A 24,108-nucleotide genomic window follows, 5' to 3' on the forward strand; every position below is an offset into this window, starting at 1 on the left:
TGAAATTTGTCTCCAAAATATAAAAACAAGCTATCCAGGCATAAGTGTGTATGAGCGAGTGGGTCTGATCTGTTGTTTCTGTGCCATGCGGATCGCATCCCTGTATTATATTTGTGCGGGTTATGCGTGTTGGGGATGCGGCTGCATTCGTGTGGATCAGGTACAATGACAGTTTTGTTCATAATATCCTGAAGACGCCCTGGCACCATTTACTGAGGACCACCTCAACCCACGGTGCTAACACCCCTCCCCTCCCTATCCTGGAGTAGACTTGATTATTCCAACGCCATTTTTACTGGATTTTCAAAAACATCAATAAGACAGCGCTAGCGTGTCCAGAACTAAAACATAGATCCACATATCAGACTAGTTCTGAGATCCCTGCACTGCTTCCCGTTGCTCAAAGAAGAGAGTTTAAAATCTCATTAATGGTTTATAAAGCTCTACACAATAAAAACCCAGAGTACATTTCTGATCGTCTTCAATATAAACCACTCAGACCTTTATGATCATCACAGTCAAACCTACTAACCCAGAGTCAGAACTAAACATGGTGAAGCAGCTTTCAGTTTTTGTGCTCCAACACTCTGGAATAAACTTTCTGTGAGTTTATTTAAAACAAGGTTAAAAACCTTTTTTATTTGCAGTTGCTGATTCTTAAAATTTTAACCTAAATTCATTTCTTCACTTAACATTATATTTAGAACTTTTTATATTTAATCTGTATATTGTTAATCAGTTTGATTTTTTTTCTTCTTTCTTGTTATATGTTGTTTTTAACTTTTGGTACAAACACTTTGAATTGTCTATGCTATATAAAATAAGGTGCTATATAAATACAGTTGCCTTGTCGTAAAGGAGATGGACTTCGACAGTAAGCCCTGGAGAAATAATGTGTAAATTACCTGAAACGCGTTTTATGTGTAATCTAATGTTTAAATTCAAAGTCATGTTTTCTCACTATAAACTGTATTTCATGTTAAGAGAAGGTTTCGCTTTTGGTGCTTCCTGATAATTCCGAGGCATCGTGAAGGCGTCGCTGGTAGAACGCTTTTAGGTGACGTCATGACGCTCCAACCCAGCCAACATGGCTGACAGCATCCCGTTAAATCCGGTTCGGAAAAGCTCCAGGAGAACCGCGAACTACAGCTCAGCCAGGCTTTCCAGGTGCGTAGCGGGAGCGGGGACGGGCTCAGGGTCTCGGCGTGAAGAAAGGAACATTTGTCGGGTCCAGAACCTCGGTTCTGTTTCTGCAGCTGTGATGGCTTCATTAAAGCACCCGGAACCGGACATGAGTTCTGATTGTACAGCACCAGAACTATTGAAATCTATGTTTATTATTATTATTTTATTCTGAAAATATTGTTGCAAGGCAGCAGAATTATGACCTGGACAGAACTTTGCTCACCAGAGCATTAAGGTTCGTCTCAGCTAGCACAGCAGCTTGATTGGGCTTTTCCATATCAGGTCACATGATCGGTTCTGGTATGACGTCATGTCTGTCACATTGGGTACAGAGATGTCTTTTTAAATTGATTTTATTTTCGGACTGAATCTTAAACCTGTTTAAAATGTTATCGGGACGTAGAGAGAGACTACATCAGCCTCAAACAAAGATAAAAACATCGGTTCTTTACCACATTATATCAACTTTAAAGCTAGTTTACTTTGAGTGTTAGCACAACCCCAGGGTGGAACGAAACCAGCAATGACCTAAGAGTAGCAAGTGTTGCTGTCCATTAACCTGGGAAAGGTCAAAGGTCATCTGAGGTCCATCATTCTCTAGAGGAAAACATGCCATCAGCTACTGACTTTCACAGTGTGTTTAGCCCAAGGTCAGAGGTCAAAGCGTGAAGCTCAGAGAAGTGACCAGAAACCCAGACTTCCACCTCACGTAGCAGGTCAAAGGTCACTGACCCAGTATGGCTGCTTGGAAGGGTTGAAGGACAAAGGCCTGGTCCGATCCTCTCCCTCGTTCCTCCTTCAGATGCCATTCATGTTGAAGGTTAAAGGTCGCAGTGTGTCCCACATTCTCCATATCCGCCCTTCGCCCATTTGGGTCCTATTTCTGCCCTTACTGAAATCCTCATTTTAACGGACTTTGGCCAAGTGTATTACCCACAATTCATTGCTGTATGTGACGTTTTGAGTTAAAAGGCGGATTTACGGCAATGTTTTGTTGTTTTTTTCCGTCTTTTTAGAAAATTCAAAGAAAATGTGACAAAGCACATTAGTAATAAAGACGTTTGATATGATAAAAAGAATAAATAAAAAAGAATAATCACAAACTGACTGAGGAAAGTGAAACAAAATGTCACAAATGCAAAACAAATTTCAAATCTTAAGACATTAACATGTTTGTATGATGTTTTATGATTTTATTTAAGCACTCTAAAATAAAATGATTCACTTTAAAAAGGATTAAATATATGACAATTTAACTCTTCATCCCGTTACAAGACCAAATTTTATTATATTAAAACTTTAAAATGGAATATATTTATTGTAAAATATCCACTGACGATTTTCTAAAAACGTCATTAAAGACGTAAAGTTTATTGTCTCAAAATCACAGTCACAAAACGCAGGAATTTATATTTATTTTGAATTTCTTTTGCGTAAAGTCATTACAGGGAAAACTTTATACAAAATTTATAAAATATAAATTTATATAAATTTATAAAATTAATATCTTAAGTTTTTAGTGGGAGTGGAATAAAAAGCTGCTTGGTTTTATTACCATGATTTTTAAACAAATGTTTTCTTCTCAGATTAGAGGAGCAGAAAACTGATGAATTTATTGTTACATTTTTGGTTCCTAAAGTCACAACATTCATTCTTTCTTTTAAAAAGGACATTTTAATTCCATTAGTCTTTTTATTTTTATTTATGCCTTATGTTTGTCCTGAACTTGATCTTTGTTATTAGCTCCACTTTATACCAAACTATCTTTTAGCTGCATAAAACAGATGGTTTTAAGTCTCTATTAGTCAAATAAATATAAATAAGTATAATTAAATATTAGAACACTTTAATGTGTATTTTTTGTCATTTTGGAAATATGAAATAAGTTCACAGAGTGAGCCGTCTGTCGCAAACAAACAGAATAAAATCAGTTTTAAAAAGTAAATAATTGAAATAATTTTAGTTTTACTGAACATGAGAGATTATATTGAATTTTCTGTATTCAACAAGTCACAACAAAACAAATATATTTACTGTACATTTAAAATAATCGGTCTTGTTGTAGTTAGGGGTTGAACGACTTCATAATTTTTAAGGTCGACTACATCATGATAACTAGTCGCGGTGATGTCATAGTGACATAAGCGGAAAACGCTTCACAACTACTTGGAGGCTTTATCAGGTATATTCATGACAAATATTGACCCCGCTTTTACTAAATCTATTCTGCAGAATTAAAAGAGCAATAAACATAACTCTTCGTGAGCAGTGGAGAAAACTCTGTTGCACAAAGTCGGGTCTGACTTTTTTCTCAAACACCAGCTGATGCTGATGATCTCTGGACAGCTGCAGTATAGGAGTCAAATTATTACACTGACCACAATGATGCTTTTGGAACATCACAAACCAAATTTATTATGACCGGATCCCGTTTGGTCACAGTTGAATCCAGCGCTGCATCCTGCTGCTCCTCCAACCGACGCGCAGCAGGACTGATCAGCAGCGGCTCTCTGAACCGACATGCAGGTGGCGGCAGAGATCGCCTCCACCAGATCCTCAGGATGAAGCTTTAACTTCGTTGCCGAATGTTGTTAAATAGTATTTTTATAAGAGCGAAAAGCTGCCAGGTCAGAAGCTTCAATACGCAGAGTGATCAGTTGGATGGATAAAAAGGCCCGACATCATGCCGCGTTGTCCCACATCACTCCGGTAATCTTAAGGATTTTTTTGGCACTAGTTTATTTCACACTTGCTGCTTAAGTGCTGTTAGCAGAGATGCACTTGATTAAGGACAAGACTGCTGGGACAATGTGATGATGAATTAATTACAATGTAATAAACTATTTTTGACTTTGAATGATGATGAAGAGTAAAAGCGGGCGGGGCTCCTCTTGGTTCTGGTTTTGTTGGGCCCGTTTGTTGTTCTACACAAGGAAACCCAGCAGATCAGTGGTCAGTTTGTCTGGCAGCAGCCTGGAGCATCATGACTACAGACACAGTTTAGGATGACCCCAGCTTGGCAAGCAGCTTTACCAAAAAGGAAAGTTTTAATCGTAGTCTAGTAAGTATTCTGGGCATCTGCCTCAGTAAACTGGGTTCTGGTTCTGGTTCTGGTTCTGCAGGAAGTGTCCTGTGGGGTCAAAGGTCGATCCCGTTCACCATGAGCTCAGTCATCCAGATAAATGTCTTCTTCACCTCCTGTCCTTTCAGATTTTCTCTCGAAGATGAGCCGTCCAACCTGGACGAGATGCCCCTGATGATGTCTGAGGAAGGCTTCGAGAACGATGAGAGCGACTACCAGACGCTGCCGCGCGCCAGGCGGGGCCAGCGGCGCCGGGGCCTGGGCTGGTTCCTGCTGGGGGGCTGGGAGGTCTTCTGCACCAGGTGAGCTGATCAACGGACCCACCTGTAGCAGCCAGTCTGGGTTAGCATCATGCTAACGGTCCACTCTACTGCTCCCAATTTGGGTTAGCATCATGCTAACGGTTCACTTTGCTGCTCCCAGTTTGGGTTAGCATCATGCTAACGGTTCATTCTGCTGCTCCCAGTCTGGGTTAGCATCATGCTAACGGTCCACTCTACTGCTCCCAATTTGGGTTAGCATCATGCTAACGGTTCACTTTGCTGCTCCCAGTCTGGGTTAGCATCATGCTAACGGTCCACTCTACTGCTCCCAATTTGGGTTAGCATCATGCTAACGGTTCACTTTGCTGCTCCCAGTTTGGGTTAGCATCATGCTAACGGTTCACTTTGCTGCTCCCAGTTTGGGTTAGCATCATGCTAACGGTTCACTTTGCTGCTCCCAGTCTGGGTTAGCATCATGCTAACGGTTCACTTTGCTGCTCCCAGTTTGGGTTAGCATCATGCTAACGGTTCACTTTGCTGCTCCCAGTCTGGGTTAGCATCATGCTAACGGTTCATTCTGCTATCTATTACTTCAGCTGTGGTGGATAATGAAGGAAACCAGGTCAGGGTCGGTGCTGCAGGTCAGGATTGTGGTTTTAACTGAAGCAGGAATTCAGTGATTCTTGTCATTTTATGTTGGAAGGTTTATAATATAATTGGTAAATACTGGTCATATCAGCAATATTAATATCAGCTTGAGGTTTCAGTGCTGCAACGTCTCTCGCTGCAGCAAAGTATTTAGATTCTGTTTTTCTTCAGGGGTCTTTTTCATTTTGGTTTCATTTTGCTTTAACTACATTCTTTTTATATCTACTTTATTTTCTTCAGTCTTGTTGTTTTTGTTAACAAATCAGGAGCTGCAGAGGAGTTAAACATGAACATGGCACAGAAACGCAGGAGTCACCTGTGTCGGGTTCAGACCGCCGCACGACGCTCCGCTAGTCATGCATGAAAGAGAGGATAAGGACGGGCTTTGACTGGGCTCCTCGACTCTGGGGTCAGACAGATCCGGACTCTTCCTCGATCCGTCGTCCGCTGCAGACGCCAGCAGCAGCGTTTGTCATGGCGTAAATTCTCAGGGGAACAAACGTGTCACCATGTTTCAGTTTACTGTTGGGGGGCTCTTCATTGAAGCTGTATATTCCCCCCTCGCCCCCACCCCATGAACAAATGGGATTTTTCACAGCTGAGCAGTTTGATGCTTTCCAGTAATTTTCAGTTTACAGAGTGAAGGATTATAAAACCCAAATAATTCACAGTGAATAAGCCCCGACTGTTCAAGCGCCTTATTATTTAAATAGCATTCATTTGCTCAAATAATGGCTCTTATGAACCTGAACGGGGGATGGGGGGGGTGCTGGGGGGTAGAGAGGCAGAAAACATGGAGGCCAATGCAAACATGACTTTTTACCAGAGTTCATTTATTTAGCTTTACGTTTTGCCAACTTGCTCAAAAAGTGGAAAAGCCAAAAGTCGCTCAGCATGACGGCACACAGCTACCCTGCCCACCCCACACCCCCTCTCTGTCCCAGTTGCCCCCTCACCCCCCATGTTTGCATTTTGTATCAGATATGGAGATAAGCTCCATGTCGTCATTAACAGGTTGAAGCAAAGTCACTCACTTTTTAAAGGTGTGGAGAAACTCTGCTCTGCTCCTGACTGTCTGTAGCAGACAGGACGGATCCAAGGCCACCGCTGGGCCTGCCAACAGGAGCTCTACATGGATCAGAGAGGTCAAAGGTCACTCAGGGGAGCAGCAGTTTTATCTGAAACCATAAAAACACAAACGGTGAGGTGATGAGAGAGCGGCGGAGGGTAAACATCGCATCATCAGCGAAACAAACTGAAGGCAGGTGAAGATGATGATGTCATATCCTGCTTTCCTCCCCAGCTGCTGCGACTGCCTGGCTCATGTCTGTCGGAGGAAGAAGGAGACGAAGGCCAGAACCGTTTGGCTCGGCCGGCCGGAGAAATGTGAAGAAAAGTTCCCAAAGAACGGCATCAAGAACCAGAAGTACAACGTCCTGACCTTCGTCCCTGGGGTGAGTCGGCGCCGGGTTCTGATGCTCCGGGTTCTGAACATCTGCATTTAATTATTCACAATAATTTGGTGACTCAAAGCGGGTTCCAGTTCTGACTGGATGAAAACCAGTCAGACCTGGTTGTCCCAGTATTTCCCCAGTGTTCCCAGTGGCCCGTTCTGTCTCTGCATGAGGAGTTTTCCAGTCTCTCAATCAGATCATCAGCAGCCGTCTGTCAGAGTCGTAGAAATGATCAGAGCAGCTCAGTTATTCTCTGATAGAGTTAATAAATACTAACAAATTATTACAAGGGTTCTGGTCGGTTCTGGTCGGTTCTGGTCGGTTCTGGTCGGTTCGATGCCGTGTCTCATTGTTGCAAACATCATTCAGAATTTTACCTTTGGTGAGCGTGGCGTGGCGACTGGACGGGTAATTAGCAGAGTGGGTTAGGGTTAGGGGCGGGTCTGAGGGGCGGGGCTTAGCACCTGGAGGAACCTCTGAGTCCCACCCACCTGGATTTTCCTGAATTGATCCACAAAATAAAAGCGCTGATGGAAATCGGTGTTTCACATTAAATCTTCCCCTCTGAAACACTTTGTGCTGAACAAATGGCACCATCCTCCTGATCAGACGTATTGATTAACTGATCAGCTCTGCTGCATGTTAACGTGACACCAGGGTGGCAAGACGACAGTGATGACCCAGGGAAGGTCAAGGGTCACCCCGCTCTGTTTGCCGCATTATTCTAGAGTGAGAAGTGAGTAGTCTGTCCCAGCCGGTCCAATAGAACCAGGACCAGAACCTGAAGCTGTGTGTTTGTGTGTCCCAGGTTCTCTACCAGCAGTTCAAGTTCTTCCTCAACCTGTACTTCCTGGTGGTGGCGTGCTCCCAGTTCGTCCCGGCGCTGAAGATCGGATACCTGTACACGTACTGGGCCCCTCTGGTCAGCGTCTCATGTTGCTGTCCAGCTTTTATTTTCTTTTTACTTGTTTTTGTGTAATTATGTTTAAATGATAGGAATATTTTGAAAACAATTTTCTTCAAATTTTTTTAAAAATGTAAAAATGCAACTTTTGCACATTTTCTATTGATTTTTATTTTTTATTTTAGAGATATAAACCATTTTTCCTCCTTCATGTTAAGTTCGGATGATGAATTTAAAATGCAGTTTTTAAATCTGCTGCAGATATTTTTTATCACAATGTTTTATTGTGTAGAGTAACGCGGCGCTGAAATAAACTGGTTCTGCTGGTTCCGCTCAGGGTTTCGTGTTGGCCGTGACGATGGTGCGGGAAGCCGTGGACGAAGTGCGGCGCTATCAGCGAGACAAAGAGATGAACTCTCAACTCTACAGCAAGCTGACAGTCAGAGGTTCGGCACACAGATTGATCCGTTTACTGGGAGCAGGTTCAGATTTATTTTTTATTATTGTTGTTATTTTTTCAGGTAAAATCCAAGTGAAAAGTTCAGATATACAAGTTGGAGACCTGATAATCGTTGAAAAGGTAACTTTTCCTATTTAAATCTGTTCCTCTGGGGATATTAATGTAATGTAATCATAAGTAGTGATGTTTAGAGTTTTATACCTGCATGCGGCCTGCAGGGCCATCACTGGATGGTTTTTCTGTTCCTGAACGGTCAGTATCTTACCTGCAACATGGACGTCTGCTGGTGGAGAATCGGAGGACTCAAGTATTTCATTGAAATTGGACAGTTTCTCAGCTAAAATCCTCCTTTATAATCATTTTGTGGAGCTGATGAGAGAACGGTGGTTTGGTTCTTAAATCTGGGCGACTGAATAGAAGCTGACCTGGGTCAGAAAGCGCCAGGCGGGCAGATCAGAGTGACGTGTTAGCAGGAAGCAGGAGGAGCTGCTGGAAACCAGGGCGGTCCACACTTTTTGGATCATGGACAAAATTCACCAAGTCGAACAAACTCAGGAGCCAGAGGTTTTGTTCCTGCTAAGAAAAAAGCTAAATCATTTTATTCTACATTTTGCCTTCTAGCAAACTTCAATCAAATTCTTGAAGATCTGAAAAAGTCCTTCAGGCATTTGCCTTAAATGAAAGGTGTAAAATCTTTGTGAATCACAATTCAGAGCAGAAAACTCTGGGAATGTTTTCACCACAACGCTCAGTATGAATCCGGATCCAACCAGAACCAGAACTGGTCAGACTCCATCGATGAATGACTGATCAGCAGCTCTGTGTCGCTTCATCTTCAAGTCTGCTAACAGATTTTATTGTTTCACAGAACCAGAGGATTCCTGCAGACATGATTTTCCTGAGGACGTCGGAGAAAACGGGTCAGTGTCCACAGCCTGAGTGAGTCCAGAAGGGTTCTGGTCCAGGCTGGATTAGTGGTCATAATGATTTGCCTGGTGTTTGCATCTCCAGGAGCGTGTTTCATCCGGACGGAGCAGCTGGACGGAGAGACGGACTGGAAGCTGAAGGTGGCAGTGAGCTGCACTCAGCGCCTAGCGGCGGTGGGGGTGCGTTAGCTGTTAGCAGGCGGCTAATTAGCGATGGCTAACTGCATGGTTTTAGTTTTTTAGACGGTTAACTGAAAAGTGCGGCCGATCTCGTTGCAGGACCTGTTCTCCATCAGTGCCTTTGTCTACGCCCAGAAGCCCCAGCTGGACATCCACACCTTCGAGGGAAACTTCACCCGGGTGAGCGGCCTTCAGCGCACAAGCTGCCGGACCGGTTCTGGTTAGGGTTCTGGTTCTGGAGGAGCCAGCAGGCTGAGTCCTGCAGCTTCTCCTGCTGGTTCCTCGTGGATCTTTATATGAGCAGCAGGTGGGGGGGCGGAGCTTCAGGTTCCTGGTCGCTTTCTGGCGGCCATCTTTAGTGACGCTTCTGCTGCTTCGCTTCAGATTATAATCTGTTGAACGGATTAAAAGTTTAGTTGTAGAAACGTTTTCAGGAGGTTTTCTTCAATTTGTTTTGTTTTTTGCAACAAATTGTTTCATAAACCTGAACGGACCTAAAAATGTGACCTATGAACTTCAGCTGTGTATGAAAACATTTGAGCTTGAAGCTTCAGCTTGTTGTTCGCAGGAAGACGTGGAACCGCAGATCCACGAGAGCCTGAGCATCGACAACACGCTGTGGGCGAGCGCCGTGGTCGCATCAGGTGAGGAGGAGGAAGGATGAAGGGTTAGTGCGTCCGTTTTGTCGTTTAGAGGAATCAGCTGCTCACAGTGCGATGACATCATCAGCAGAGGAGGTCAGGGGTCAGATGGTCTGACCCGGTGCACCTGGGGACATGAAGTTGACCTTGGAGTACCAACCTTTGCTCCTCCAGCTGTTAGCATTAGGAGCTAACGACTCTGCCACCTTCATCAGATCTTCATCGCCTGCTCCTCTACCTCATCCTCACCTCCTGTTGTTCCGTCTGCAGCGCCTATTGGAGCTCATTGAATATTGATCATTAATGGTCGCTAATCAAGTATTGATCTGAGTTCATGTTGGAGGCTGAGCTTCCTCTGTGTCCGTGTTTGGCAGGAACGGTGATCGGAGTGGTGATCTACACGGGAAAGGAGACTCGGAGCGTCCTCAACACGTCCCACGCCAAGAACAAGGTGACGTTTCCGAGCCGGGTCTAGTCCAATCACATCAACTCAGCACTAGCGCTTCAGGAGGGTTAGACGCAAAGCTAGCGCAGGTTTAGTCTGTTCAGGTCACCAATCAATGGATCGCAGTGGCGGAACTGGAGGTTCTGGGTCGGAGGAAGATTAACTTGATTGTTTCCTCTTTGGAGGCCTGCATTAGCCAGAAGGTGGTTCTGGTTCTGCTAACTCTGTGGTTCTGACTCCCTGCAGGTGGGCCTTCTGGACCTGGAGCTGAACCGCCTCACCAAAGCCTTGTTCCTGGCCCAGCTGGTTCTGTCCATCGTCATGGTGGCGCTGCAGGGTTTCGTGGGCCCATGGTTCCGGAACCTCTTCCGCTTCGTGGTTCTGTTCTCCTACATCATTCCCATCAGGTGCTGTGAGATTCTGACCCGGTGCGCCTCCGGTCGGGTGAGTCCGGGATTACAAGTGGGTTACAAGTGAACTTGTGTTCTGATCCGCAGCCTGCGGGTCAACCTGGACATGGGGAAGTCGGCGTACGGATGGATGATCACCAGAGATGAAAACATTCCCGGCACCGTGGTCAGAACCAGCACCATCCCTGAAGAACTGGGCCGGCTGGTCTACCTGCTCACAGACAAGACAGGTGAGCACCAACCAGAACCAGAACCTGGCAGGGAGCGGGTTGTGAGGGTGGTTCTGTTCCTTTAAGGTGCAGGGTGCATCCCAGACCTTCTCTGCTGGTCACCTGACCTGGACCTGGTCCTGGACCTGACCTGGACCTGGAACCCTGGACCTGGACCTGGACGAGATGGTGTTCAAGCGGCTTCACCTGGGAACCGTCGCCTACGGCAACGACACCATGGACGAGATCCAGAGCCACATCGTCCAGTCCTACGCTCAGGTGAGCCGCTGGCCCGGCTGCACCGCCTGGACCTGGACCTGGACCTGGTCCTGGACCTGGACCTGGACCTGGTCCTGGACCTGGACCTGGACCTGGACCTGGTCCTGGCTCTGGACCTGGTCCTGGACCTGGTCCTGGCTCTGGACCTGGTCCTGGACCTGGTCCTGGACCTGGACCTGGTCCTGGACCTGGTCCTGGCTCTGGACCTGGACCTGGCTCTGGACCTGGACCTGGACCTGGACCTGGACCTGGTCCTGGACCTGGTCCTGGACCTGGACCTGGACCTGGACCTGGTCCTGGCTCTGGACCTGGTCCTGGACCTGGTCCTGGACCTGGACCTGGACCTGGACCTGGTCCTGGCTCTGGACCTGGTCCTGGACCTGGACCTGGACCTGGTCCTGGTCCTGGACCTGGACCTGGACCTGGACCTGGACCTGGTCCTGGTCCTGGACCTGGACCTGGACCTGGTCCTGGACCTGGACCTGGTCCTGGACCTGGACCTGGACCTGGTCCTGGACCTGGACCTGGACCTGGTCCTGGTTCTGCTCTGCATCCAGAACCAAACATGGATAAGCAGCTTTCAGCTTCTATGCACCACAGATCTGGAACAAGCTTCTAGAAATCGAGTTCCTTTAAATCAGCTGCTTAGAATCGATTGGAATATTGATAAATTTATCTGATTTGTTTTGATGATTTTCATTTTGGCGTTCATCACAATGTCATGTTTTCAGGTTTCTCACTTGGTGTCTTTTATTTTTGTGTTTTTATGACGTAAAGCACTTTGAACTGCTTTGTTGCTGAAATGATCAAATAAACTTGATCGATTGATCGATTGATCGATTTGAACGATAGAAAAGTTCACCAAGCCGTTTAGAGCTGGAAGGTTTCCGCCGCTCGGCGTCAGGCGGGGATTCCAACAGGAAAGCTGCTCCATTCATCCCTGCGCTCCCTCGGGTTCTCCTCGCTGGGTGGTTCTGATCCGGTCCAAGCAGCTGCTGGTGCCGGAACCGTCCTTCTTCCTCAGCTAGTGAGACCTGAACTCTGCTGAGCTCGGCCCGTTGGCGGCTCTGGTTCTCCTGCTTCAGCTCAGCTTTCTGTCACGTTTTATGATAGATATTCAGTTTGGACCGATCCTTTTGCTAGCAAATGGATCAGTCGGAACCGGTCCTGAATCAAAACCCAAAGCTCTCCCCACCTTTCAGTGTCCGGCTCAGCTGGCTGGAGGCGGCGCCGGGAACGCTGCAATGGCGCGGAGCAACCCGCCGCAGGGCCCCAAGGTCCGAAAGAGCGTGAGCAGCCGGATCCACGAGGCGGTGAAGGCCGTCGCTCTGTGCCACAACGTGACGCCGGTGTATGAATCGCACGCCGCCGCCGGGGAGACGGAGTCGGCGGAGGCCGACCAGGACTTCAGCGACGACAACCGGACCTACCAGGCCTCCAGCCCAGACGAGGTGAGATGCAACATGATGCCATGACCACCATGTTGGTGCCGTAGCGGCTGAACTCAACGATACTGAAACCCGTAAACAGTAAACCCAGAAACGACTTTGAGCCCAAAGTCCTCAGGCAAAAGCGGCGGCCGTCCTGAGGGTCCTCAGGGTCCTAGGGATTCTGGGGGTCCTCGGGGTCCTAGGGGACCTCGGGATCCTAGGGGACCTCGGGATTCTGGGGGTCCTCGGGATTCTGGGGGTCCTCGGGGTCCTGAGGGCGCAGCCAGAGGTTTATCAGGGAGCCACAGTGGAGCGGTGTCCTGAGCTCCAGGTGAGTCTACCTGCAGGATGGAAGGTGGGAGGAGCCTGACTCCAGAGACCGACTGCAGGTAGTCTGGAGGTTCCTCCAGCTGCTGGAAACATCAGACTTCTCCTCCAGGTTCCTCATGTTTATTGGCTGAAGGTTAGAGGTCATGCCCTCTTGATGGAGGTTAACCTGATCAATCCTAACTTCCTGCTTCCTGGGGATTTATTTCCTGGCCTGTTACCCTGGTAACCCTGGTTTACAGTCCAGGGCAGCCAGGGTAACTGTCGCCCTGCTGTTGGTTCTGGATCAGAACCCGGTGTCCTCTGCCTGACCCAGACGTTCCAGATGTTTTGGTCCTGCAGGTGGCGCTGGTGCGCTGGACGGAGAGCGTGGGGCTGACCCTGGTCAACAGAGACCTGACGTCGCTGCAGCTGCGGACGCCGTCAGGACAGATCCTGTCCTTCCTCATCCTGCAGGTTTTCCCGTTCACATCGGAGAGCAAGCGAATGGGCATCATCATTAGGGTGCGCCGCCGCCGCCGCCGCCGCCACCCATGTCATCCTGCAGGAAGTAACGAAGCTCTTCTGATCTGTCCAGGAGGAGGCTACCGGAGAAATCACCTTCTACATGAAGGGGGCAGATGTTGCCATGGCGACCATCGTCCAGTATAACGACTGGCTGGAGGAGGAGGTAAGAACCAGACCTAAAGTATTCATACTCCTCTAACGTCTCAGCTCCACTGGTTTTACTGGGACTTTGTGTCCTGGCGTGTTTTCAGGCCTCCTGACTCGGCATGATGCTGCCACCACCATCACAATGTTTCTGCTTGTTTGTGTTAAAATCATTATTTGTTTGTGATTCGACTCTCAGGTAGAATGGGTTGTTTTGGCAGCTGAAGCTTCATCTGAGGGCAGCTCCTCTTCATCATCATCATCATCATCATCATCATATTGGCGTTATTGAGTCATGCAGCGCTGGCGGCAGCTTCTGATTTGATTAGTGACCCAGTTGGTGTAATGAGTGTTTGTCATATTCATGATCAGAGCTGTCGGCTGTAACATCCTGCTGTCAGATCAGCGGGCGGCGCCGCGGCCCGGTCCGGCCCGATTGCCCCATCAATAACCAATCAGCAGCTCCATCGGTGTTTTCATATCTGAAATAAAACGCCGTCAGGCTCTCCTTGTCTATTGATTCCTGGTGGTTATAATAAGGTGTTATTCAGCTGACCCATATCTGCATTCATACCGGGTCGCCGCACAGAACCACCGGAACCTCTCTGGGTCTCTCCACGTCTGGGTCAGCTCTCCAGACAATCTGGGGTTCCTAACAGAACCCGACTTTTGGAGTCGCAGGGTTTCCCCCAGTGACCTCGGTTGGTGCGATGATGATGGTGATGAAGGTGGAAGGAGGTTGTACCGTGATGGGAGGGTTGCCGGTTCAACCCTCCCTGTCCGCTCTGCTGTTGGTCAGTTTTATTCCTTCTTTGTTGCTAAATCATCGCCTAAATTTAAGCTGAATAATTGAACATCTGACGGTTAAATCCTGAGCAATAAAACTTGATCTGAATATTTATTATTTAGGCTGTTTAGGAAAAATCTTTTACGTTTTGGGAGAGAGCAATACACTTGGGAGAAACGTGCATTTGTCTTTAGATATTTTATGTAGAAAATCTGAGTATCAGAGAGAAGAAGTGAAACTTAACATACAATTCTCCTTTTATATCTCAACAGTCATGTACACGGTGCCTTCCACCCATCGCTCTCTGCTGCAGGGACTTTCTCTAAGTTTCTCCCATCTCTGGTTAATTGGTCCCTCTGTCCTTAAATCCATCCTGGTTCAAAGGAGTTTCAGTTGGAAAGAGAAGAAAAAACATCTTCACAAAACTCCGTTATCAGTATAACACTTGCTCAGAAACCTTCATTATCGGTTCGTTCTTCCCAGTAAATAAGCCAAAGTTTAATTTTCCAAGACAATGCCCTGAGACCAAAGGTTCTGTTTGGAATTGACCAAAAGAAAATCCTGTTTTTGTGAGGAAGACTGTAATGAAGGCCATCTCCTTTGCTTCCTGTCAGTGTGGGAACATGGCCAGAGAGGGCCTGAGGACCCTGGTGGTGGCCAAGAAGTGCCTGTCTGAGGAGCAGTATCAGGACTTTGAGGTAGGAACCGCCTGCTCTATGCGACCCGAAGCTTTCATCAGGTTCTGAAGGTCCGATCCAGCAACCAAATATTGCACAGCTATTGAGTCATGTGCAGCTCTACTTTTCCATATTGTCTTTCTGGTCACTAAAGATTAATAACATTTATATTCAAGAGGTAAAGCTAGTCCAGGAAATGACAGAAAATACTTCTGGATTCACCCTTTGTCATGTCTTAAATCACTTTTTTGCTCAGGAAATACTTTAAACTGTTGAATTATTTTTAAAATAATTTAGATTTTATCAATATGTTGACAAGTCGAAATGTGGCTTAGAAATCAAACAGTTGAGACCAGAGGAACATCTTCACTTCTGGACGGAACATCAGCTCAAACTCTACTGGGGATTTTTCTACCGTAATTTGAGAGCACACAGTTTCAGTCTGAAAGCAGGATTTTCTGTCTTTTGTCCTCAAAATTTATAATGTTTGTGCTCAAAACTTTTCACTTTCAAATATTCATTATGCTTTTTCAAACGTTTCTCTTTCCCCTCAAAACTTCTGCTGAGATCAAATCTCCGCTTGCAAACGTCTTTCTCTGCTCTGAATCATTTTCTGCTCTCGGTTGGAACAGAAAAGTACCGTCGCCTGGCAACCTCTCTGCCAATAGAATGAAAGTGTTGTACTGAGTGTGTTTGTTTCCTTCTAGTGGGTGTGCCTGTGTGGCTACTAGCGATTGTAGCAACATGTAGCCACTGACCTCAGCTTCCTGTTCCGTGTTGCACTAAACTTCTGACAGCAGAGCTGCCAGTCGCCTGCAGGCGAACCACCAGAACCTGCAAACTAACACCCAGTACAGCTCAGAACTGGTTTCAGCACCAGTTCTGGTTCCTGTCTGACCGGGCCCACTTCCTGTCTGAGCAGAGCCGCTACAGCCAGGCCAAGCTGAGCCTGCTGGACCGGGCACTGAAGGTGGCGGCAGTGGTGGAGAGTCTGGAGAGGGAGATGGAGCTGCTGTGCCTGACCGGCGTGGAGGACCAGCTGCAGGCCGACGTCCGGCCCACGCTGGAGCTGCTGAGGAACGCCGGCATCAAGGTAGGATCGGAACCAGGACCGGACTCCGGGTGGGGCCGCTCCTCACCATCCCGTCTCTCCTCAGGTCTGGATGCTGACCGGAGACAAAATGGAGACGGCTACCTGCATTGCCAAGAGCTCCCACCTGGTGTCCCGGACTCAGGACGTCCACGTCTTCAAGCCGGTGCGCGGGCCCGCAGCATGACGCTGCCGCTCCGTGCAGGTCAGTCAGGCTGACTGTGCGTTTGGCTCTCACCAGGTGTGCAGCCGGGGGGAGGCGCACCTAGAGCTGAACGCCTTCAGGAGGAAGCACGACTGCGCGTTGGTGGTCTCTGGAGACTCCTTAGAGGTAGGAGAGCCGAAACCAAGTCAGAACCAGAACTGGAACTGGGTGCTCCTCTCTTCTCCTCTCTCTCCAGGTGTGTCTGCGCTACTATGAGCATGAGTTCGTGGAGCTGGCCTGCCAGTGCCCAGCTGTGGTCTGCTGCAGATGCTCGCCCACACAGAAGGCCCAGATTGTCCGGCTGCTGCAGCAGCACACAGCCAACAGAACCTGTGCCATAGGTGGGCTTCCACCGGGTCGGAACCGGACCCAGCTTCCGGCCGGAACTTCTTGTGGGATTTATTCTTCACTGGTGATCTCACAGTTTGTTGCTGCTGCTGCTGCAGAAGAAGAACTTATTTTAGGGTTTTCACTAGACGAAGCAGATTTATACCGTAGTTTAACATCCTGAGAAGGTCAGAGGTCAGGGTTAGAGCAGTGGTCCCCAACCTTTTTAGTACAGCGGACCGGTTAACCCTCCATAAATTTTCTGCAGACCGGGGGGACGCGTTGTGATTTTTTTACACATCCTGCTGCATGTTGGCGCGCAAGACGTAACCGACAGCATCTGGTTTGGGATTTTCAAAATAAAAGCTCCTCCAGACTCAATACATAGAACGGACATATTTCATTATTTCTTGCGCGGCCCGGTACCAATTGGTCCATGGACCGGTGGTTGGGGACCACTGGAGGATGGGATGCAGCGATCCGATTGGTTCAGCCAGGGTTGCAATATACACTTCAAGTTTGATCATTTTGTGGTACTATTGTGATAACAATAAAAGTGATGATTAGAACTATTTTGCTTTTTTTTAGGTATGTCTGTCTGTAATGCACTTATTTAAGTCACCACAGAAAGATGTTTTATTGCTACACATTAAATGCAGCTATTGATATTTTCACATTGATTGGCATTTGTTAATTCTCTAATTGAACTAAGACCTAAATGATCCTGACGATATGGATTTTAAACATCGTAATTTGAAATTTATCAACAATAAATTGGAATTCTTTTAAGAAATGTACCATGATAAATGCTAAAGGGTAAACGCTCACACCAGGTTGAGCAGCTTCCTGACAGTAGAGCTGGTAGTTCCTCCATGTGGCCACTAGATGGCAGCCTTCCTGGTTAACCACGGGGAGTTTGTGTTTGTGCTGCAGGAGACGGAGGAAACGATGTGAGCATGATCCAGGCTGCAGACTGTGGCATCGGGATTGAAGGAAAAGTAAACCTGCTATTCTGAGATTATATCACGTTTACTCTGCATTAGCTTCCCGCTCTGGTTCTGACCCAGTTCTGCTTGTGTGCAGGAAGGGAAGCAGGCGTCGCTGGCCGCGGACTTCTCTGTCTCGCAGTTCCGGCACGTCGGCCGCCTGCTGATGGTCCACGGCAGGAATAGCTACAAGCGCTCGGCCGCGCTCGGACAATTCGTCATGCACCGAGGGATGATCATCTCCACCATGCAGGTTCTGCGACTGTCCCGGTTCTGACCCGAACTATTCCCCAGGACCGTCCTCTGACCCGCTTGTTTTCTCCTCAGGCCGTCTTCTCCTCCGTCTTCTTCTTTGCCTCGGTGCCGCTCTACCAGGGCTTCCTCATGGTCGGGTACGCACCCCTCTGCGCCCAGAACCCAAGGTCTAGCAGAACCAGAGGTCCAACAGAACTGGCAGAACTGGGTTTCTAACTTCCATGAGGACAGCGGGTTCTGACTGGCCCAGGGTTTCAGAATAAAAGCATGAAGCCAGAATTCTCTGCTTGGCATCAACCCTACAGGACGGTTCTGGTTCTGTGTGATCAGACCCAGACTGGTTCTGATGGTACCATGTCAGGGGAGTAAACCCGTTCTGGTTCCTCTTCCAGGTACGCCACCATCTACACCATGTTTCCTGTTTTCTCGTTGGTTCTGGACCAGGACGTGAAGCCCGAGACGGCTCTGCTCTACCCAGAACTCTACAAGGATCTGACCAAGGTACCGAGCTCGGTTCTGGTGACTCCCCGGTTCTGCTGGAGGTTCTGACTGTGTTTGTGTTCTCAGGGTCGCTCCTTGTCCTTCAAAACCTTCCTCATCTGGGTTCTGATCAGCATTTACCAAGGTAAGGGGTTCTGGTCTGGTTCTGATGCTTCTTCTCCCAGCTTGGTTCTGTCTGGGTCAGCGGTCCCTCTGAGGTTTCGCCTCCTAACCCGGTTCTGATCTTTTTCTCAGAGTCTCGGCTTTCTCTCCCTCTCTTGACTGTAAGCCGATCTGAGCGTAACCGCTAAGCTGTAGCGTGACTTCCTGCCGGCGCCGGGTTTTAATTAAAGACCCATATGGGCCGGGCCGGGCCGGGCCGGGAGGCAGCACCTCGGCTCTGTGTTCCGGAGGCCGCCTGGCCGGAATGTCCCACCCGCGGGCTGATTTCGCAGCAATTATGCGATCAGTTAGAGGCAGATTACGCTGAATTAGCGGGGCTATCAGGATACCGCAGGTCAGAGGTCGGACGCCTTATCTTCACACTCGCTGGTCCTGCTGGGAGTTTTCCAGTGAGACGCTGGAAGTCTTGGCCGTTTACCGTCCAATTGACCGTCAGCAATCGCACACATTATGCTCGGCTACATTCGCAGAATTGTGACGTTTGTCGAGTATCAAAGACGTTCAGGTTGGTTGTTGCCAGCAGCTGCAAAAACTCTGGAAAACTCCAGATTCCCACCAGTTAGCTGGTGGGAATCCTGAGCTAAGAACTGGTTCAAAAAGCACCAACCTGCATTGGTTCCCTCACTGGAGACCACAAACCACAGACTCACCCAGTTCAACTCACCAGTTCAACACGTTTTTCACTGATTTCTTTTTTATTAAGAAAATCGACTTCAGTGAAATCCTGTTTTGAACTTTTTGAAATGAGAAGCATTTCAGTCCTGTTGACCTTTGACCCAAACTCTGACATGTATCTTTGGCACCCCCAGGTGGCATCCTGATGTACGGCGCCCTGGTTTTGTTCGAGTCCGAGTTCGTCCACGTGGTGGCCATCTCGTTCACGGCGCTGGTTCTGACGGAGCTGCTGATGGTGGCGCTCACCGTCCGGACCTGGCACTGGCTCATGGTTCTGGCCGAGTTCTTCAGCCTGGGCTGCTACCTCGCCTCGCTCGCCTTCCTCAACGAGTACTTCGGTACGGCTCCTGGGTCCTTCAGTCGGCAACAGAACCTTTCTAGACCGGCTTGGACCCGGTAGTTAGTCAGATTCTGGTTCCTGACCCGAGGGGGATGCAAAGAGTGGCCTATTCATGGAACCGTCCTGAAACTAGGGTCCAAAGGCCGAGCAGAACCGGTCAGGGGTCCATAATATCTGAGCTCAGTGGTCAGATTTTCCTACCGTAGCACGGATCGATGGCTAAGTCTGTCTGTCCGTGCTACCCGTCTAAAACTGCTACATTATCTTTACAAACTAAAACTATAACGAGTTGTTAGGGTTCAATACAGTGGATAACATTATTTGAGTGACTGAAGTGGAAGTTTAGGAGTTAGGGTTAGCTTAGCATCGGAACAATTTACACGACCAAACCACACTTCCTTCATCTGAATATCCTACTCGTTTAAAATGAAAAGCTATTGCAGATTTATTACATTATTAGATGTATGTACTAATAATTAGTACCTTTTTTAAAAAAAATTAAAATACAGAGGTGTTTGTAAGAATAAACGAGTAAAAATAAGTATTAGGGGAAACGGGGTTTATTGGAATTAAATTAGACAAACACAAATCACCGCAACTCTTTATTGCGCATTAATCTGCTGTCTGTTATCAGATGCAGCCACAATGTGTGGATTTCACTCGCCAACATTTAGATTCCAGACGGAAAACTCACAGGACCTCTCCTGACCAAACGTGAGGTCACACTAAACAAACATGGCCGACTGCAGAGAAGTCATGGCCTCAGTGGAAGACTTCCTGGTGCGCCACGCCGTTGTTTTGGGTTCCTCTCCATGTTTCCGCTTTTCGCGTTCTGATTGGCCACATTCAGCATGCTGTGATGGCGGGCCAAGACGATCCGACAAGTTCGATATTCCCAATTTTAGGGTTAGGGTCCAGATGTCCTTCAAAGCGCACCAGATCGTAAAATTGTTAAAATATTGCAGGGTTAGGGTAGCGTTCTCAAGATTGCTGGAAGGGGAAGCCGGGACAAAAACCGACAAAAGAATCTTTAAGACGTTTGGTGAATTACTTTTATCTTACCAAGAGAAAAATCTGAGGATCCCAGAAATTCGGAGGTCATTATGAGGTTATGGAGGGGTCAGGATCCAGTGAAAGGAAGAAACAAACATTTTGGTTCACCTTTTCCCTCCAGCTGTTCTGAGGTTCTGTTGATTTGGTCCTAAAGATGCTCAAGAACTAGAGGCTCCACCCATCGCTCCTTTATCTTCCTCGCTGCTTCTTCTGTCTAATCTCTACTTCTTCTTCTTCTGTCTAATGTCTACTTCTTCTTCTATGTGATTTCTGCTCCAGGCATCGGCAGAGTGTCATTTGGAGCGTTTCTCGGTAGGTCGTCGTCTTTTCTCTTCTCCTGCTGTTTCTGTTGCTAAAGGCAAGCTGGGTTTCTGTGACCTGTCTCGCTCTCCTAGACTTCCCTCTTGCTGGTTCTTAGGTTCAGGTTTGGGCCAACAGCCAATGGGAGGAGGTGGGCGGGGTTTATCAGTGGATATTAGATCCTCATTGGTTAAAATTTCTGCAGTGATTTAAATCTGAAGCAATAACCCGGCTTTGGTTTCCGGGTTTTCTCTGACGTTGCTGCAGTCTCCTGTTGTAAGCTCTTTGCTGGCGGTGCCATGAATCTGCAGCGCCCCCTTCAGTAAGGAGACGGTAGCAGATTGCAGCCTGAAGTGACCCAATTCTGTTTAGTTAGTAAAATCTGGTTTTCTTTGTGGCCGTTCACACTAAGAAAAGCGACTTGTATGTGATCTCCAGTGAGCTGCAAACGACCTGAAAGTGTCCCGCATGCGCAGTAGAGGGCGCAATAACGTCACTCGTAGAGCATGCGCAGTGTTCTGCCAACCGCCATAACAGAAGAAGTGCTCAGTGTTTGTGGACGTAAACAGAGATGCTAACGGTGGAGCTTAGCTTACAGAGTTGAAGTTGATGTCCAACCGGAGCAGCACATCAACAACTTGATCCTCATTACGGTTCCGCCACGGTGGTCGTTTCTTTTTTCCCACTTGCGCGTATCAGGACGCAGAACAGTGACGTTTGTCGAGTATGAAAGACGTTCGGGTTGGATGAAAGCGACCTGCCCGTACAGACGGGTTACATTTGAAAAGATCCGATATGTATGGGATTCAGGACCACATATCCAGGTGGTCTGAGTCACACTGGAAAAAATCTGATCCGTCATGAAAAGATCAGGAACAAGTCACATTGAGGTAAAAGGAAACACTTTTTTAAATCGGATATGGGTCACTTCAGGCTGCAGTGCGAATGTAACCTTAGACCAAATCTGGAAACGTTTTAAAGCTTCTTGTTAAATTGGTTTTAATTTGTGGCCCTCCTCTTCCTCAGACCTGTCCTTCATCACAACATGGCCGTTCCTCTGGAAGGTGTCGGCCATCACGCTTGTCAGCTGTCTTCCTCTCTACATCATCAAATACCTGAAGCGTAAATTTTCTCCTCCCAGTTACTCCAAGCTGTCGTCCTGAGTTGCGCCCCTGCTGGCCAAAGAGGGAACATGGCACCGCTTTGGGTCCATCTGCCTTCAGCTCTTTTAAATATTCCCTGAAAACTCCAGTTTGGTTTTATGAACTCATATTTTTTTTTTTTTTTACTGATGTTTTTTATTTGACGTGTTTATGGCTGCGTTCTGTTGAAGGACTTGAAAATTTAGAGTAATTCTTCATGTTTTCACCACAAACTCGCCATACTGGGGTAGAACCATCAACCTTTATCTACTCTGAACGGGAAACATCTTCAGCAGGAAGCGGCGGCTCGTTGTGTGCCTCCCGGTGTTAAATCCTGCTGAGCTCCTGAAAGCGGCTTTCGGGTAGAATGAGTTTTATCATTCAGTCTCTGCTGGAACAAGCTGCTGCTCTGTGCTGAAAACAATCCTGGATGTTTTTCTAGGGATGGATCGGACACAAACTAAGTTAAATTTACTGGGGTTTTTTTACAGTTTTCTGCTCTGGTTTTCTACTGATTGGATTGTTGTGTGTTTCTGTTTCATTCCTCATCTTGCACTGCAGTGTCAGTATTTATTTCTAAGAATGTTCCTTAATAAAATAAACTGAATGCTGGAGAAACGGCTGATGTTTAATGAACTTCCTCTGGTGGCCACCAGGGGGAGCCAGAGGCTGATTTCTGCACACACAAGTCACATGTAAAGTAAGTGCACCCTTGTTGCTGCGTGGGATTGAAGGTTCTGATGGTTCTGCAGGAGTTCGGAACCGTTTGCACCGTCCGGACCTTCGGTCTCTAAAGTGAAAATGAAACTTAAAATGTTTGCTGAAAATCCACTAAAACTGCAGGGTAAGTTTTTGACTTTCAGGAAATAAAACATCAAAGAGAAGAGTTGGATGATCTCTGCCGTCAGAACCAGTGGAAGGTTCTTTTGGGTCGGATTGGATTTACTTCTTAGGAAGAAGTTATTGAGACTTCATCTCTTCAAAATAAAAGTCATCTGACCAAATATTCACAAGGAACTGGGCTCCTTTCTGCTTTTCTCTCTAAATCCGGTTCTGGTCATTTGGGTCTTTGCATTTCATTCATTATTAATGTTATGTTATGAAAATAGAATTACATAAACTAAGAAGCTGGTCTAGTCAAAGTCCAGATCTCATCCTGACTGCAATGCCTCTGAACATTTCTGCAGTGGAAATGAGCAGAACCAATGAAACAGATGAGAGGTTCTGAAAGGTTCTATGGGCCGCTAGTACTTATTTTGCTTGTTATGCAAATTTTACTTTTTTAAATTGCTGCTTTGTTCTCAACAGAACCTGGAGGACACCGGACCGCCGGTTCTGTTTTCCAGCAGAGATGATCTGAGGAGGGAGTGAAAACTAAAACGAACTGGTCCTGGTGTTCAGAACCAGAGACTTCCACTGGGTTCTGATGTGACTCGGATCTCGTCGGGTCCGTTGTGTTTTCTGGTTTCAATCAGAGAACATTTGGCTTCCAGAACCTCTGACCCGTCCCCCTTTGGGCCTGGAACCTCTGAGCCATTTGGACTCTGATCAGAACCGTCTGTGTGCATCCGACCCGCTCTAGTGCTGATTAGTGATGAATGTGATGGTCCGATGGCTTCAGTGAGTTCAGAACCGCTTTCATCTCTGTCGCTGCAGGGCCATTTGGGACAACCTGAAGTTCTGCAGGTCGGGTCCGACTCATCAGACATCTCGGTACCGCTCAGTTTGACTTTTCTCCTGAATCTGGGTCAGTTCCAGATGAACATGAAGTTCTGCAGGTGTCTGTAACGGGTCACACGGGTTATCTGCCTTTATTTTCAGGCTTTTAACTTGAAAGGCATTTTCCTGCATCCTGTTGAGCGTCCAGTTTCTCCCTACAGTCGCCGGCTGAAGCACTGGAACTCCATCTGAAGTTCTGGGTTTCAGGGCCTGAACTGGATTTTTACGAGCTTTTAGTGGAAGTTAATTTTGTATAAATGTATTAGTCGTTGTGTTAACAACACAAATCTCTGGTTTGAGACAAAAGATAAGTCTTTGTGGTTGGGATCAGCGTCCGCTTTAGTTTCTCCCTCACGCTTTGGTTTAGTTGTTAACTAGTTGGTTGGGTTTGGATT

The 24,108-nt window shown here is 47.3% G+C and overlaps 1 protein-coding gene across 2 annotated transcripts; it reads left to right on the forward strand.

Moving 5' to 3' along the window:
- The first annotated feature begins 1,032 nt into the window (after window positions 1-1,032).
- Window positions 1,033-23,007, forward strand: atp9b (ATPase phospholipid transporting 9B). Of its 2 annotated transcripts, XM_044138456.1 has the most exons (30): window positions 1,033-1,167; window positions 4,396-4,569; window positions 6,482-6,632; window positions 7,441-7,554; window positions 7,874-7,982; window positions 8,058-8,116; window positions 8,865-8,916; window positions 9,008-9,102; window positions 9,202-9,282; window positions 9,671-9,746; window positions 10,118-10,194; window positions 10,435-10,595; window positions 10,686-10,829; window positions 10,975-11,086; window positions 12,289-12,537; window positions 13,186-13,347; window positions 13,421-13,513; window positions 14,896-14,979; window positions 15,881-16,051; window positions 16,116-16,214; window positions 16,290-16,379; window positions 16,450-16,594; window positions 17,514-17,578; window positions 17,664-17,819; window positions 17,894-17,958; window positions 18,214-18,322; window positions 18,389-18,446; window positions 19,294-19,497; window positions 20,832-20,864; window positions 21,879-23,007. In XM_044138456.1, exons 1-30 carry the CDS (start codon window positions 1,088-1,090, stop codon window positions 22,013-22,015), a joined length of 3,405 nt encoding a protein of 1,134 aa, XP_043994391.1. In that variant the 5' UTR covers window positions 1,033-1,087; the 3' UTR covers window positions 22,016-23,007. The 2 variants fall into 2 exon arrangements, with proteins under 2 accessions (XP_043994391.1, XP_043994390.1); XM_044138455.1 differs by lacking the exon at window positions 20,832-20,864.
- Window positions 23,008-24,108: the final 1,101 nt, after the last annotated feature.

Source organism: Gambusia affinis, linkage group LG14 (assembly GCF_019740435.1).
Source record: "Gambusia affinis linkage group LG14, SWU_Gaff_1.0, whole genome shotgun sequence".
Classification (NCBI taxonomy): Eukaryota; Metazoa; Chordata; class Actinopteri; order Cyprinodontiformes; family Poeciliidae; genus Gambusia; species Gambusia affinis.

Excerpts from the sequence above, each read along its gene's own strand:
- atp9b (XM_044138456.1), top strand. The coding sequence starts at position 1,088 with ATGGCTGACAGCATCCCGTTAAATCCGGTTCGGAAAAGCTCCAGGAGA. Across the intron at positions 9,103-9,201 it reads AGCGCCTAGCGGCGGTGGGG|GACCTGTTCTCCATCAGTGC; the intron begins GTGCGTTAGCTG and ends ATCTCGTTGCAG. Across the intron at positions 13,514-14,895 it reads ACGACTGGCTGGAGGAGGAG|TGTGGGAACATGGCCAGAGA; the intron begins GTAAGAACCAGA and ends GCTTCCTGTCAG.